The sequence below is a fragment of the Barbatula barbatula genome (genome assembly GCF_947034865.1).
Source record: "Barbatula barbatula genome assembly, chromosome: 17".
In the NCBI taxonomy this organism is placed as follows: domain Eukaryota; kingdom Metazoa; phylum Chordata; class Actinopteri; order Cypriniformes; family Nemacheilidae; genus Barbatula; species Barbatula barbatula.
In genome coordinates, this window is record NC_136780.1 from 16,159,996 (window position 1) to 16,178,098 (window position 18,103).

Consider the following 18,103-nt stretch of genomic DNA (forward strand, 5'->3'; position numbering starts at 1 on the left):
AACTCAACAAATGTAAAGTGTCTGACAAATCGGCATTAGACAGGAGCTATTTCATCAATTCCTGGTTTTATATTTCACTGAATTTAATGAATCGGCTGTCCTGTGAGCGAGTGTTTAACGTCATAACTGCTACAATTTTATGTAATCGAAGTATTGACCAATCAGCATCCAGTAACACATTGAACACATTATTATTACCGACTAATGATCACATTATTATGTTCTTCCAGTTTAAAAACACTTGTAGTGTCGATTCATATACTTCCCATGCAAGTTTGGCTAAATTCATTTAAATGAACCTAAATGAATACCTGAATGCTGCCAGATACTCAGCATCACCCATGGGGGGCTCCAGACCACCGGTCCATGCCACATTAATGTTGAAACCCTCTCCAGATCCAGATCCCACCTGAGATGTATCAACCAAAACACTGTTGTAAAACACTGTCTATATCTATATGCGCTAAAAGCAGCAGACTTGAAAACGCATATAGACTGATGGCCTACAATGAGTTCAAACACAATTCGGTGAGCCAAAGAGTTTCATATTTGCTGACCTCTGCTGGTCCTCCACTCCCAGGGAAGAAGTTTCCGTTGTCATAGCGATGTAAAGAGATGTAGAGAACGCTGGGGTCGTTGTAGAATATTTCTTGGGTGCCGTTGCCATGGTGAACATCCTGCATGACATAAAAGATGTATTTGCTTTTATACCAACAAGAATATTTCAACGTTTTGATTTTCTTCCATCATTAAAAAGAGACACATGATGTGTTATGATTTAGTTTGGTTATTTACTCAACAACCAGTGCAGTCTATTAAAATTCTGTTAACATGTAAACTGGTTCAATTGATTTACTAAAAACATACATGTATATACACATATATATATATATATATATATATAAAGCCATTTTACGTATATTTTAAAGCTAAATATTGTAGTATAATAGTATGACTTGTAATTGAATTGACTGTACTGAAGTAGAGAGCCACTGGAATAATATTGAACTGATGCATTGAGTTAAGAACTCTCACCCAATCAACGATGAGGATTTTACTGACACTGAGCTTCTGCTGGAGTTGTTTAGCGGCGATTGCCACAGAGTTGAAGAAACAGAAACCCCTAAGAGAGAAAAACAGAGATGGAGAGAAAGTCGTTTTTAACAATGAGTATAAGAAACAACATCTCTCATCCATCCAATGACAAAATAGTCAATAATAAAACGCTCACACATTTGTGATGTTATTATTTTAACAGGGGCTAACTTTTTTCAGCTTTGATATTTTTGATTTTATTTTATAATGAATTTTTAATGATTGAATTGCCGTTTTAAGCACACTGTAACACCAGTAATATTACAAACACATTTAATTTAATAATTTGTTATGAGCTTCTACACTGAATTCCTCTCTAATGGAATCAGTGGTGTCAGATTTTTGGATCCACTGTACATGTATACAAATAATAAGCATGTGGAAGAGCAGAGCAGAGGGTTTACGATTAGATATGCATGTGACAGCCAGTAAGGGAGCGAGGTGAAACGCTGAGATGTTTGAAAAGAGCGAACTCAGCAGGGTAATAATGGCTGAAATAAATCAGCGTCTTTCTTTCCGTTCCCTCCAAACCTTCATTATCAACCCATAAATATCCACACACACAGACAGGCACGCTGACACCGTGTGCGAATGCAACAAAAAACAACACACGCGTACCATTCTACACTATCATCCACAATACGAGAAGTGCAATAAATGAACACCAGCTCATATGCGTGTCAAGCCCCCTCAAGAAGTTTATTTTGAAATGATTATGTCTGTAGATACAGTAATATAAAATAATGTGTAGAGATCAGAGAGAGAGGGAGGGAGACTGACGGGTGCCAGACTCGAACCCACGTCTCGCAAGAGTATGACAGCTCAACGTGATAGCACGGCTGCTGACTCACAATAAGAACCTCAAGTGAACACGAAAGGACAATTTTCTCACAAAGTCTGATGTATTTCCAAGTGAAACAGGATTTTCGATGAGAAAAGAAAAGAACAACTTGATTTGATTCGTGAGGAATTGATTGGGTCATGAAACGTTATCTGTGGTTGGAGGGGAAGAACTGAAAAAAAGTCTTCTCAGACTTTCAAGTTATTAGAATTTGATGAAAGATTGCGAAGACTTTTGTTTGGAATAACGGTCACTGATGAATCAAGCACAACAAGACCGAAACCAAGATGTATTTGATTTAATTCTGACTTGAGTGTACACACTAGCCCATAATCACTCAACATCCGTGAAACGCACAGAACAGACTTACATGGGGTTTGACGGGTCTGCGTGATGTCCTGGAGGCCTGACCACAGCAAAGCCGTTCTGAAACATGGAAACCAACATGTCATTAACTCGCCGTTTACCAGCTGCCTCTCACACAGAAATGATGCTTTCACCCAAGTGCCCTCGACAAGCGGCCCACCACTGTCAACTAAAGCAATGAAGACCCTTCTAGAACCTTCATTACTCTTAATGACCACCAATTGAACACAAAAACTGTTCATCGGTGTGATCTGTCCCATTTACTACTTCGTTTTTGAAGCTCACCCAAAAATGAAAGTTCTGTCTTCATTTATTCACCCTCGAGTTGTTCCAAATCTGTATACATTACATTGTTCTGATGAACACTGAGAAAGATATTTGGAAGAATGCTTACAAGCAGGCAGTTCTTGTCCACCATTGACTCCCATAGTCGGAAACAAATATTTGTAAATTTCTGTGTTTTGTTGAACTCAAAAGAAGATATTTGGAAGAATGACTCCCATTGTCATTTTTCCTACTATGGTTGTCAATTGTGGCCAATAACTGTTTGGTTATAAGCATTTTTCCAAATATCTGTCTTTTTAAAAAATTTATACAGATTTGGAACAACTCGAAGGAGAGTAAATGAAGGCAGAATTTTCATTTTTGGGTGAACCGTCCCTTTAATTAATGATGTCATAATGACGTTGTTAAATTCTTAAATTCTAATTCGTCAAATTTGTAAAAATGTTTTCGTGTTGTGAGTAAAAATTCTGTCTTCTTTTAAGAAATTCAATTTGAAGTAGCAACAAACTTTAGAGCAGATAAAACGACAAATGCTTCACTGTTCTCGAAAGCCTATGAAAACAAAGTACAAAGTACTACAATGCCAGAATTATGCATTTTCAAATGAATACGTATTTGTGTGGACATGGTATTCATGACACCCTGGCGTCTTAGTTCACTAAACAGATCTCGATAAATGAACATGTCGTTTTCAGCTATTGTTTTGTAGACGGACCTTGAGCTCTCCTTTAGCCACCCTGAATGCCAACTCTGTAACGCTCCCGGCCGCCATGCGAGACGCTGTGGAGGTGTGCATCTCATTCCAGATGGTGTCGTTGTCCACCTGTCGAGATAAAACATTAACAAATATTGCGCAAATGTATTGAAACAAATAAAAAATACAGCAAGGTATGCATGAGTACATAACATCTTAAATGTCAGTAATATTCATCACACAGAGCTCTCAGTATAGCTGCGACAGATGTGGAATGTAGCACACGAGTCATATGGACTACTTTTAAAGTCATTTTCGAAAGCCTTATTTTGTGCATCACAGAGAAAAGTCAATTCAGTTATGGCTTTGTAACAACATGCATATTTAAAACTCAAACGTTTAAACTATGAGTAAGCGCCTCCACCCAAACCCTGGGTCACATAATCCCTCGGCACCACGCGTATGACAAATAATCTGTGTCAGTCAACCAATCTGCCAGAATAAAGTGATCTAGCTGATGTACGTAGCTTGCCGTGCATCAACACATTTATCATTATGACAGCTGTGAACAATGTTCATAAATCTGCAAAAAGCCGCAAACAGTGGTTCAACCGAGGGGCACTGCGAGATGCCAGCGCTGCGAGCGGTGTGACGGGCAGCTTCGACGAACACGCCCTCGTAAACAGATGACACAGAGATGTGCATACCCCATAGAGAACAACCACAGGCAGCGCGCCCATAGACTACAGACATTGAACAGCCACTTTGACTTTTAACAATCTCATTTTTAATTCCCCTGAATTCACATGAATAAACCGGACCATAATCCTATTCAAAATAATGGATGAGTACACAATGCTTTCAAACAGATGTTATGGCCGGAGAACTATGATGAAATGATGTTTATTCAAGCGTATTTGTATGAAGACCACTCATGCTCACAAAACTATTTAGATGCTTACTTTTTGTTAAAAGCATCCACAAGGCAAAGTGTGTGTTATAAATTACGGAAAATAAACTTCATTTCAAGAACACACTTGAAGGAAAGAGGCTTGAATGACGCTCGCTATAAATAGAGTTTCTGTTATGTGTAAAACGAAAGGTATGTTTAAATATTCTTTCTGTGCGGTCTACATGTTTCTATAAACATGGCGTTTCATCCTGAAATCTGCATATTATCAAAAGGACAAAATGAAAATCACCTGTTATCTTTCCAGTATGTAGTACTGCTTGTGCAAAACATGCCACCGCAGTGTTTCAGATGGTTGCCAGGGGCATGCTATGAGGTTGCTATGGTGTTTTAAGTCATTTTGTGTATTGGTACGTGGTTGCTAGGGTTTTCTGATGGGTTGCCAGGGACTTGTTTACTGGACTAAAGCCGTGGTCACGCTACACTTAATATTCCATTGACTTCAATTCACATGTGGCTAGAATGCAGGAAGATTCGCATTTCCGCACATTACAATTTCTCCACTCCGACCTGTGAATTCATGCAACAGATTTACGTAAGATACGTTTTTAGAAAATCCAATATGGAGGAAACTAAGGGTGTCACAATTTACCAGCATTATCAATAACCGTGACCTTATATAACTATGATTATCGATACGGTGTTAATTCTAATTCTAAAACTCTCTGCCTCCATGCACTTGTATTTTGGCTGTGATTCATTGACCAAAATCACAAAATAAACCAAATTAAAGATAAATATCAATGGGACAGCCCTAGAGGAAATACAGAAAATAGCGATATTGCGATATCTTTTATGTCCAGTGTGACCTCGGCATACCGCATTTAAGCTGTCAATCATTACCGATTTTTTTCACACATCTGGCAGTGATCTAAACTTGCTGTATGCATGTAAACAGCAAAAAGCTCATTTTCAAAAGCAAAAAGCTCAGATGCTAAACCGGCCATTTAACCAACATCTGCTCATCTGCCCTGCATCTGGACACATCAATGCTTGAGTGAATTAGACAATATTACTATCGAATAAAACAAATCTATATTTACACACACTCGGACTTTATACTCGATTAACCCCAAAGTATTAATAAAACAGCCAGTTTTGGAAAAAGGGGAAATGATTTGATTATTTATTCACCCTCGTGTCATTTCAAACCTTTCTTTTTTTTGTGTAGGACGCAGGTAACCAAACACCATTGAAACCCACCATTGTATAGATACAAAACCACTTTTCTTCTTTTTCACAGTATCTTTCTATTGTGTTACACAGAATATACAGCTTTTGAACGACATGATGGTGAATAAATGATTACTATCCCTTTGGGTGAAAGTCAGATACTCCAATTGCAACATCAATGAAGTGAAAATGAAGAACTGAACATCACGAAACTGTTCACGCAGCCGTTATGGATGCCTTCTATAAAACTCTGTTCATAAGGAGCAGGAGATTGCGGGGTGGCCACGGATGAGGTTATACATTCCCTTCTCTCTGTTGTTTGTTGCCCCGTTCCCCACGTCTTCCTTTTCTCTTTTCTCTTTTATTTTCCCTCATCCCTTTTTTCACAGAACTTGCATTTCTTGTGGTTTGGCACTGTGAACAATGAGAAGACTGGAATTCCTTTTATCCTTCATGGCACATATTGTTCCAATCACTCCACATGGACCTGCTCTGAGCTTCATCGTCAGAGTGAAGTTTTCAACATTTTCTCCAAATTATCGACTGGGGTGCTGCCTGCATATGCTCTCGGACCCCAGATTTGGTTGTGGAGGGGCCCAGAGTTTAAAGAACACTGGTCTAGGGTCATCGATTTGATGCTTAGAAGCTCCAAAAACGGCAAAAGCAACATTTAAGGATTATTCGCCCTATTGCCTTAAGTCATACAGTAGTGTTGTGTAATGAATGTACCATAATTGTAGTTGATTTCATAACTTCTAATGGCGTTTGTTGTCAAATGGCATCATTACACAATTTTTGAGACACGCAACGTTTTGTTCAGATCTGCACAAAATTCTTGTTTTTGATGAATGTCTCACACAATGCATTCATAAGACTTTGCATAAGACGGTGGATATGTGACTCTGCCTGTGAAATCCAGATTAAAGTCGTATGATTGAACACTTTTATAGAATGAGAACATCAAAATAGACGCAGCCATGAAAATAATGACAATAGTTATTAATATTGATTTTCGAGATTTCGAGACGTTCATTTATGATAAACATGATAAATTCTCAAATTGACGATTTTATAGACACTTTTAAAGTGTTTATTTACGGTTGGCTTCTAAAAACATTGATTTCAATTACAGATGCACCGATAAATCGGCCAATCAACGTTATCGGTCGACAAAAGCAATTTTTCACGCTTTCGGCTATCACTTTGAAAACAGCCAATGATCAAGGCCGATATTCCTGTCCGTTAAGAGAGGACAAATAATGCAATGAAGTGTTAAGAAACATATCCTGTTTGATGTTTAACATTCATAGTCATTATATGATTAATAACATTCATAAATCTTCAGAATCGGTATCGGCAGATCACCAACATACGACTATCAGTATTGGTGGAGAAATGTAGTATTGATGCATCTTTAATTTCAATCTATGATATAGCCTTGGTCATAACTGGTAATAACTGTTAGAAAGCGTTAAATCTGGGTCTAGACTGGGTCGCCATTTATGATACCTTCATAATACGTAATCTTCTGCATATCATTCGTCAAGTCATTCGGGTTTGAACCGATATAGTTTTTCGTTTTTCAAATGAACTATTGCTTTAATGTTCCTTAAGTGACTTTGTCCAACTTGTGTGTGTGTGTGTGTGTTTTCACTCACCCCCACTCCTCCGCAGGGCAGCATGACAAACATCCGCTGTGACAGTATGCCTGTTGGACACACAGTGACGTCAATTGAATTAACTGTCATTCTCATATTCAGCAATTGACATTTCCAACCCTTCGTTTGAAGTCGCTGGTGTTCATGCGCTGGCACGACTGAGCGAGTCTTTGCGCAAAAAAATCGAGGTGCTTTGCTCGCCAGACTGCAGTTGACTGGTTTCTATCAGTCCTGAATGATGTGTGTTTGTGAGATGTGTTACCGGCCAGTTTGCGGTTGTCCAGTTTGAGGCGGTTCAGAGGGTTGGTGCCGTAAAGCAGAACGTGACGTTCCGTGTGGACGGACTGAAGTTCCTCTAGGGTCGCCTTTCTGCCTCGAATACTCTGCGTGAGTACAGAAAAACATCAAAGATGACTGTTGACATTGAAGTTATTAAAATAGTCATCTTGGAGTTTCCAAACAACTAAATGTAACGCGTTATCCAGCGCCCCCTTCAGGAAAACAGGAATGAATTACCTCACACTGGCCTCGGAGGCCTCGCTCCTGCAAGCGTGACCAGATGCTCTGGATTCTCCCAGCATGCTCTGGGTGACTACTGTTGTCTCCACATGTGCACTGATGCTTCAGCATTTGAGAATCGTACACCAGCCCTGTACACACATGAAACTTTCGGTGGGTGAAGTTGAATTGACTCTTGGGATGTTAGTGACCGTCACTAGCCATTGTTTGGGAATCGCACCTGTAGTGAAGCGGGGTTGGCTCTGCGGCGGCTCTGTTGCCGTGGTGAGGGGCAAGGATTTGTCCGGCAGCGTTAGCGAGGTGGAGGCTGGAGATGATTGAGTGCGTGAGAGGGGACGATGTGCGCCGCCGAGCATCATGGGTACAGCCAGCGTCTCCATGTGGGCTGTCTGCCTGCGCAGTTGCTGCAGTTGTTTCTGTGTCTCCCACAGACGTGACTGCACAGGAAGCGTTTTGTAATGAGTTAGGAAATAATTACATATGTATTGTGCAAATGATAGTATATAATACTATAAATAAAGTATCTTTCTGGTTAAAAGCGTTTTTCCAAATATCTTTCTCCGTGTTCATCAGAACAAAGACATTCATACAGACTTCGAAGGCGAGTAAATGATGACAGAATTTTCAGTTTTGCCTGAAGTATCCCTTTAAAGATGTGGTGAGATTCACTTACACACGATTAATATGTGGTTTTAATCTAAACTAGTGACCGTTTCATATATTTACACATTGTTTTTGGTGAAAATGATGGATGTTGTTGAAGGCGTTTCACCTGGTTGAGGATGAGGGTGTGTTGTAAGTGAATTTGATCGTCTTGAGTCTCCAGCTCTCGCTGCGATTCCGTCCTCAACCTGCTCTGATGGGCGTCGCCAACCGATGTCCCCAACTCCTCTGAATCCATGTCCTCCGAGGGGATTTGCGTGAGACGCCGTGGCTTCTCGCTGGACTTTGACATGAGCTGCAGGCCATACAACAGATATCTCTATGAATTAGTTTCAAATAATACATTAAAGCAACTCTGTCCGTTCGGACTGAAACGCATTTCCAAAAATCTAGTTTTAATGAGATTTCAAACCACATATGAATGTGGTTTGGATGTGGATTTTATGCGTTTTGTTGCGGCTCAGACTACAAACAATGTCAGTCGGATTGAGTCGGATATGCCAAAAATAAACGTATTGTTGCCCGTCTGAACACAGCATCATTTAAATTGTATTTCAAAAGCCATTTCAGTCTTACGAGCGCGCTGTATTTTGCTTTCAAAAACTTCAGACTTCTCCCGGTCGAATCAAACTGGGGGTGATGATGTCATGGAAATATTTGCATAGTGCTTTGCAACTGGTCTGAAACATCTGGTTTATTAATAAAATAATAGCACGGACCAATTTATAATCTTCTAATATTAATATTAATGATTTATGTTGTTATTGACGTTTTTATCCAAAACGCCATCCAGCATATACCCTGGAAACCAAATCTACAACATCTGCGGCACTAACAGTGCTTCACCCAAATGAGCCACGTGACAGGTGAGGCGCGTACCTTGCCGAGGTGAGTCTGCTGTTTGAGTCTCTGCAGTAGTTGGGCGCTGTGGTGTTGCTGGAGCAGGTGAGGGTGGAGGGCGCGAGGGCTCTGCGGCAGAGGCTCTGACCGCGTGCGGCTCAGCGGTTTATGAGGACCAGACGCGCTGAACTGCAGTGGAACCGGACCCAGACCTGGAACTGATCACAAACAGCAGACGCAAATCTGATTATGGTTTCATAAAAACAGAAGTAGATGAAAGCATAACATTCAAGCTAGATATCAAAATATCATGCCACATAGTTAAGATCATACGACATGTGAAATAAACATATAAAATGAGTTACAACGACTTAAAAATAACAATGTGTTTTAACGTCATCAGGAACTCATTAAACACGACACAAAAATGATAAAAAGAGAATTTGGGTTTAGCATATTATTGACAGTACATCTCCTATTTGAATATTAAACAGTCAAACTAAAGTTCATATTGTTAGTGTAATGTATTGTTATTTTCTCATGAACAAGTAATTAATAAAAAAAGATCTTATTCAATAATAAATAAAAAGGGCATTTTATAATAAAAAAATAAATGTAACACAACGTCAAGTACAATATGATATGACTATATTCACAAAGACGACATCTTTATTAATAAAACTCTGTAATTCTGCCTATAAAATGTATTTTAAAAAAAATTATGTCAATTGTATCTACAAATCAACTTGATTTTTTTTCTGTATTTATTGTATGGTTACTGCACCTAGGTGTATGTCTTCATTTTTTTATAATTATAAATAATTACAAAATAATTAATAATATTTTTTTTTACATATTTCATAGATTTTTATATGATACATATATTTAAAGATAAACAAAGGTAGTTCGTGTAGCATTAAGTTGTTAATGTACTGAACCAAGTCACTCTATTTGTGATCCTACATGGCTGTGTCTCGGGTAACCACTAGGGGGCGACAGCGTCAAGCTAATAGTGTTTCCAAAGCATTTCCTCAGATAGATTTGGACTGCAGTGCTCTTACCGGCCAGTAAGGGGGGATGTACGAGTCCAGAGGGCTCCAGAATGATGACAGACTGCATGAGCGCCCCAGTCTGCTCTTCGACACCCAGAGGAACCAGCACCGGAGAACCGCCTGGACCCATCGGTACTCGACTTAGCTTTAATGAACCCAGTTCACTTTCCTAAAGTGACGGAGAGAGGACGATCGAGTGTTGCTTGTCAGGGTTATTCCTTACGTCTAAGGTTTTTTGAGTGCTTATTAAATGTAAGGAAGTAAGAGGATACCCTGGCATTGGCAGGGAGTCCCAGTGTGATGGTTGGGAGACTGGATGGATTTTGCACCGTGAAGTGAGCTAAAGACCCATCCTGCAACAGCAACCTCTGAGCCTGCACACATACACACGTTTGTTTGTATACATTGTGCGGACTTTCCATACAAATACATGACTTTTATACTGCATACTTTATACTACGCAGCCTGAACACACAATATACAACACACTTTGTTTCTGATTCAGTGACACAGTGAATCTATGTACACATTTAAAAATACAGAAGAAAATATTTACAAATATAGAAGTCGATGTTTACAGTACATATTTTTCTGCATAAAACGCTACAAATGTTTTTTAAAAACATATGCATGTGTAAATAAAAAAATGATATTCGTCACATCTCAAGGTCTTGCGTGAGAAGGGACGAGGTTCCTGCCTGCGACCCATCAAAGTGTATTGCATTAATGCAAGAACAAAATTGGTGGAGCGCACAGTTATGAAGCGATGAGGATGGAACGGAGAGATTGGGTGTCCTGGCAGCTGCCTGCAGCTGTTCTTCTCCAGTGTCTTTGTTTAAAACATGTCATTATGTGTCATGAACCTCCTGAAACAAGCCCTGTCGATATCCGGTTTCTCAACAAACAACCCCTACCGGAGGAATATTAAATCCCGTCATGTCTCTGATCGCACGTTGCTGTCTTCAAAAAAAATATATTTGTCTTTTTATTTCAAAAAGCGAGCAACTGATGTCAGATCAATAATGTGAGAAACTTTCTCTAACCACTGCACTGCCTTGACCATCATTTCATAATCACCTCAATTTTCATTAATCATTCACTTATATTCAATTTTAGATTGTCATGACTCAGGACTAATCCTGGGTTCACACCAAACCATATTACACACAAAGTCAATGCAAAGACGCAAACAGATGTGAACTCACGGAAGGCGATGCGAATGACGCGAAAGGAGCGGCGCGATTGCCGTGAACGCTCGTCGATCGTGTCTTCCGCGCAAGTTGAAAAATTTCAACATGAGCGAGAAATTTGCGCAAAGAGTTCATCGACACCTACTGTTTGACAGGTCTGGACGAGCGAACATCAAACTTTTCCCACTTGTAATTAAGAGCGTAGAACGTGATCGTTCGCGTTTGGTGTGAACACAGCATCAATCTATAAAACTATTAAAAGAAACTTCCATAGTAGTATTTTAAGAAATGTTCCTTATAACAGAAATAACACATGCTGTTCACACTGTTTTATTCTACCATCTCAAATTAGTCACATACTAACCTAATAGTTTCATTTTTCCCCATTTTAAAATGGTATTGAACGTATCAAGCAAGTATTCGAACTTTCAGGGTCACCAAATTACTAATATTTTTCCACATTTTTTAATAACAGTCAACATTTTATGGGTCAAGACAAATTTAACCATGGGAATTATGTTTACATAATAATGAAATCATTTGTATTTTTGCATCTTCAGTATCCTTGTTAAACAATTTACAAAAATGTTATTCTGGCATTTTGTCCCGCAGCTTCTCGTGGTCTCACCATGTGGTGCTTTATTCATCAACAGTATTGAAGAAGTTCCCATCTATTCTGGATTCTCATTGGCTCCTTTTTCTTCATTATTTACAAAAACACTGTTATGTTATTGCATAATATCCTTTTGTCTACAAAACTAAATTTATAAAACAGTTGTGGTCCTTGATTCTGATTTGTTGAGCCATTATAAAATACCTCCATTTATAACTGCTGACCGCATTACAGTACATAGCCTAAATATCACTTCACATACATGATTTTATGAAATCTTGCTGCGCATATGGAATAACCGTTTTATAAAAGCAATAAGCCCCGCGAAGCAGTGGGTTACAAGTGACGCTTTGCATCGTGCCACAACGCACTTAGCCGTCATAAAATGCAATGTAACCCACTGCTTCTTGTGGCTTATAGCTGTATTAGACACTTATGTCTTCAGATATCACACACACATATACAGTATAAGCTGATCTACACATCTAAACATGGTATTTCGTGTTACCTCGTGTGATAGGCTGGCACAAGGGGGCAGCACTCCATTCTCATTGGGTAGACTGTCGTTTGGAGAGCTGCAGCCGGATACTGGTGTGCTACTGCTGCTGGGGGACGAATCTGAGAGCAGGACAGAGACTTGATCAGATAACGCCATTTAAAACCTGGCCAGCACATCAATGTATGTATTTAACTTGTTTAGTCATTCATTCCACTGTCGCGCTAAATGAATATAAATATGCATGGATGTTACTCTCAGCTCTCTGTGAGATGATGATGGTTAAGTTACCCAGTGTGTCCGGCACCCGGTGTTTAACGGTGGGCGGGGCGCTCTCTTTGCGTGTCAGCGGGCTCTTACGGGTGTTCAGGTGCTTTTTTAATTTATGCTTTACCTTCAGGTTGGGCTCTGAAGCTGGAAGAGAAAGAATACTTTTAACCAAAAAAGAGAAAGAGACTGTTGTGGAGTGGACAGTAGTGTATAAAACATGAATTAGACCAGTGGTTCTCAAACCTTTTGTGCCTCGCTTAACAGCCCCCCCGGATAAAAACTTAAAATGCTGAACTTCGAATTTTTATTAAACAAAAAACATATTCAGTTATACAATTCTGTAACATCAATTATTTTGTGGTCTCATTTTTCTGATGCTTGATTGCATAATGTATTATACATTTCTAAATCTGTGGTCCCCCACGGATCCATCTTGGGCCCCCCCCAGTTTGCCAGTTTGAGAACCACAAAATTAGACACCACACGAAATTAGTTTGTGTTGTGTGAATTTATAATGTAAATGTAGCACATAGTTTCTCTGTGTTAGAGCACACGGTGACTCTATTCTTTTGACAGTTGTTGGTGGTTCAGAAAAAGGAGTAAAATCTATTCTCGACTTCCTGATGTATGTTTTTGTCATTGTGAAAGCAGTATTTTACCACAGCTGTATTAACTCATCTTTATCGATCCATAAATACCATCGCTCTGTGCCGAATCTTGGGCTGGGTTAAATCTTGAGGTTACATTGTTAAATAAAAGTGATTTGGAGCGACTGAACTGATATGAAGTGGACAGGTCAAGTGTATGGAAACTCTACCAAGGACTACTTGAAAATGACTATTTTCTTCTGCAAAAAGCATTCAGCTATCCAAACCAAACATTTCTCACCTCCCAAAATCCAGTGGCTTCAGTCATTCATGTCAAAACAAGGAACTTAAGTGTTTTATATAACGTTGTGAATTACGGAACATGCCTTGTACTTCAGTTACGATGAGGACGGAATCGTCCAGTCCAGGAAACGTCCAACAAAAGGCGCAAACTTTGAGGCCCGATTTCATGTTCATGAGTAACATGCCAAAGTTGAATATTCATTTGAAATGTAATGTAAGCTTGCATACTTTTCGTGAGTCATCTGACGTCCAGTTTGAGTTATCATGACATAATAACGCAGTATTCCGGCCGGGGTGAAGGGGTGTGTCCTCTGAAGTCAGAGGTAAAGGCTTTGTTAGAGCTGTGCTGCCTCGAGGCGCTGCGTCAAATAGGGAGTATGTCTAAACATAGCTGGAATGAGTCCATGCAGCACACCTGCTAAACATCGAGGTCCTGTCGATTTCCCGACACACCCCTTCTCAGGTGAGGCAGTGTGTGTTTTTTATAGACCGAGATTTAATTAAAATCTTTGTTCACAAACCAATGACGTTTGAACTTTACATGTGTGTCGGACAGTGACATACTTGCTCGTCTCAGCGGCGGCTCGTCGGCTCCTTCACTGAGAGACGATTTCGGAGAGGACAGAAGCGGTTGTAGGGTGGCGCTTGGATCTGGACCCAACTCCCTGTGGGTAGACCATAAGAGATGTTTAAAATGAGCAGGTTAAAGTGTGCGAGGTGGTGAGAGACGATTCTCACCGGTAAGGGACTGACGGGGTGCTGAGAGGGTTGGAATTGGTTCTATCCAGCACCGCCTGCTGTTTCTTCAGAATCACCTCTGCCAGCTTCTGCTTCACCACCGCACTGGCCACCGCACCTGTCAATCAACACGACCAGCCAATTAAATCACAGGAAAGCATTTGATAGGTTAAAACAATGATGAAACGCAAACAAATGTTTAAATCTAAAAAAGACATTAAACAAGATGTGTTCGATGTTTTGGATGCATTTGATCTATTTTAAAGCTGCAATTCTAGGCATCGCCACCTTTGTTTCGAAAATAAAAGTTCAGGTTACTTTATGTTTATGCGGGTCGAAAAACATCCGACATGTTCTGCAAAATCTGACCCGCTTGCTTAAATAATATATGATTTTGAAACAAAAAAGTGACGGGTTGCAGCTTAAAGGGATCGTTTGCCCCAAAATGAAGATTATGTCATGAAGTACTCAACCCCAATAGTTTCAAATCTGCGTCAACTTGTTGAACACAAGATATTTGGATGGATGCTAGCAATTGACATTTCTGTGGCATCATTGACTACCATTAAAAGGGTCGGCAAAGTTGCTAGTACTGTACAGAAGTTTTCTTAAATTCTTCAAAATAGTTTCTTTTCTGCTTATATAAAATTTTTCTTTCTACTAGGGTGGTCGCTGATGCCCCAGAAATCTCAGTTGCTTACATTCTTCCAAATATCTTTCTTTGTGTTCACAGACATTTATAAAGATTTGAAAAAAACTTGAGGGCGAGTAATTTGTTTCAGGATTTTCATTTTGGGGCGAACTATCCCTTTAAACATTAAACAGCTAATTGTATTAATTTTTTTCATTAAACACCAACAGGCTGTGCCCTTTGTTCAATGAAATCAAAAGAAACTGCATTTACAAACAGGTTTTTAAGTTAGCATATTATAATATATATAGGCCTATGTTTTAAAATAGCAATCATTTTAATAATAATATTAAGATTTCATGTCACAAACACGTACTGTACATATACAACCTGTAGTGAATTGTTAATCTGGTAAACTCATAAAACTGCGCAAACAATACTTTAAAGGATGCGATATTTAAAACTGAGACTAATATAATATAATCAAGACTGTAACATATAAAACAGGGCTGTCAAACGATTAATTGCATCCAGAATACAAGTTTGTGTACTGTGCATATTTAATAAACACATCCATATATATATTTGGGAAATATGTTGATCGATTTATGTTTACCAATTATTGTAATGTAATGTTAACGTTTGTACATTATTACATGTCATATTGTTCTTAAATATATGCATGTACACTACGCGCATATAAATACAAAATCAATACGCGAAGTACACAGACATATATTACGTAAACACAAACTTTTATTCTGGACGCGATTAATCTATTGACAGCCCTGAAATACTGTAAAACATAAAAAATATATCAAAAGTACCAAAAGAACCAACAAACCGTGGTCCATTTCATTCTGTTTGATATCTATATTACCACTGACCCCACACCCAGGGATTTATTATTTTTGTCGTGAGGTTGCCGTGAGGTCAGGGGAAGGAAACTGTATGTTGACTCAGTTACTGCCTCACCTTCCAGGACAGCCATTATGTGGCAGCAACGTCATAGTGACTCTGACCGACACGTTCAATATTGACACGGTTGCTGTTTGCACAATGCAACTAATTTTACCTCACGCAGTGTACTCTCTCCCGTCACAAATTTAGCACCAAGGGTGTCTTTATCTGTATGCGTGACACCTGCACACTTCCATCCGTGGTAGCCGCGGTTAATAATCAATCATAGTAGTGTGTTATTAGTTTGTTTTATGAGAACAGCCTGCAGCAGTACAACATGTATTGTCTGCTTAATGCTTCGAGTAAGTTGATGATAGCAAACCAGATATAGGTTTCACACGAAGACAAAACATTATCGGCTTATACATCACAGTCCACTTGTACATAAGCTGGTAATGTGTTGTTTAACAGGCTTTGATTCTCAGTGTAATGTGATTCAAGAGCATAATTACAACCCTCGCGTAATGAAAGTAAAACAACAACAGTGGTATTAATGTTTTGCTCCGGCGTGACCGAGTGTTGCTGCGTGACACAGCTCCGGTGTGGCAGGAGACGGCCACGATTACAATGGAGCTTGGTGCCATTATAGTCACACGCAGGGAAAAAGTGCACAACCTCTCTTGCAAACACACAATATTCATTGAATGGAAATACAGCACAATGATACCATGGTATTCTTTCATTGATTCTTTTAAAGGGGTCCACTTCTTTGATGCCATGGAAGAACCTTTGCTTCCATAAAGAACCTTTAACATCCTTAGATTTGATCTTTTGACTAATTGGTTCTTTGTGACACAAGAGTGTCCAAAAATATCATTTATTTATTTTCATCGTGTCATTTTAAACCTGTATGGCTTTCGTTTTTCTGCAGAACACAAAAGAAGATATTTCGAAGAATGTCGGCTCCCATTGACTTCCATTCAAAACCAGAGACAAATTTAAAAATATATTCTTTTGTAAGAAAGTTTCATATATGGGTTATGAATTGCATGGGGGTGAATAAATGATGACAGAACTATGCAAATCCTAATATGTTAGTATGTAAGTAATTAAAACGAGAGGAACTTCAATCTTTCAGTCTATAGATAAATAAACAGTAAGGAGTATTACATTACAAAAGATACATACTTGATTCAAGAAGTGTGTACTTGATGTAAGCGAAAGACCATTAAGCGATAGTATGACAACACATCCTTTTATAGAACAACAGGGTTCCCATGTACATTCATTGAAACTCCGCCCATATGTTTTCAACCGCAAGGTTTTGTTTTTACTCTGCGAGTTATTTCCTGAGGCGACCGTGGCTGTTTCTGAGAGGTGTTCGTTTAAATACAGCATTAGCACAATGTACTTTAATCTTGTCAGTATTTTTTAAGGGTGCAGTTATTTGCTTAACTGTTTGGCAGGCATTATTGGCATTGTTAAGCTCCGCGGGTCAGAAAGCACAATCTACTCACATTCACATTTATCAGTGAAGAACTAACATGAGAAACTGCAGTTATTCCTGGAACTGGAAATAAGTTGCATTTGAGCGCCTTAGGCAATAACTGAATGAGGCATATCATTCATGAAATGAAACAAGCTTGAAACATTAAACATGAAAAACAAATCAATACTAAATAGGCCTACGACACTGTTTCTGTTGCAATACTTACATGCAGTTCTATGGTTTTTACCAATTCGGTTAAAACGTGAATGATTTTCACAACTATGGGATCGCTCCATAGATTAAAGCAGGGGTGATGAATTTTTGTAGGCAAAACTAGTTAGCATTTTAGCACCTCTGGTTCCATCGCACCAAAGTCAATGGTTTTGGTTATAAATATTTGATTTTATTCTTAGATATGAATAATATATCGTTTATTGTATGACATAAATCACACACATGACCCGCTAATGATTTTCTTAAAGCTTCAAAACAGAACTTGCTAACAAGTTGCTAAATGCGACTACAGACGTTGTCGGGGACGGTTAACATCATCATGCGGCATAAACATCTCACAAATAATGCAACGTGGGCGCAGCTCTCTAAAAATGTAGATGGGGATTCATTCACAAAGGTTGATGTTAAGCGACCTCGGTGTAGTGTGTTAATGGCCTCAAAGCCTTCAAGATTAATACGGTTGCGTTCATTTGTTCAGGTTATCTTGATAGACATA

The 18,103-nt window shown here is 39.0% G+C and overlaps 1 protein-coding gene across 2 annotated transcripts in view; it reads right to left on the reverse strand.

Moving 5' to 3' along the window:
* hdac7a (histone deacetylase 7a) overlaps positions 1-18,103 on the reverse strand; it is a 66,931-nt gene that overhangs the window by 10,325 nt on the left and 38,503 nt on the right. For both annotated transcript variants that reach the window (XM_079478328.1, XM_079478329.1), the window contains 17 exons: positions 14,354-14,471; positions 14,180-14,280; positions 12,747-12,869; positions 12,468-12,577; positions 10,429-10,530; positions 10,166-10,325; positions 9,144-9,322; positions 8,374-8,559; positions 7,822-8,038; positions 7,599-7,732; positions 7,345-7,465; positions 7,083-7,132; positions 3,303-3,410; positions 2,307-2,362; positions 1,036-1,123; positions 558-677; positions 312-409 (listed from right to left, as the gene is read on the reverse strand). In XM_079478328.1, coding sequence (XP_079334454.1) covers positions 312-409; positions 558-677; positions 1,036-1,123; positions 2,307-2,362; positions 3,303-3,410; positions 7,083-7,132; positions 7,345-7,465; positions 7,599-7,732; positions 7,822-8,038; positions 8,374-8,559; positions 9,144-9,322; positions 10,166-10,325; positions 10,429-10,530; positions 12,468-12,577; positions 12,747-12,869; positions 14,180-14,280; positions 14,354-14,471 — 2,071 coding nt within the window. The remainder of the gene's footprint in view (positions 1-311; positions 410-557; positions 678-1,035; positions 1,124-2,306; positions 2,363-3,302; positions 3,411-7,082; positions 7,133-7,344; positions 7,466-7,598; positions 7,733-7,821; positions 8,039-8,373; positions 8,560-9,143; positions 9,323-10,165; positions 10,326-10,428; positions 10,531-12,467; positions 12,578-12,746; positions 12,870-14,179; positions 14,281-14,353; positions 14,472-18,103) is intronic.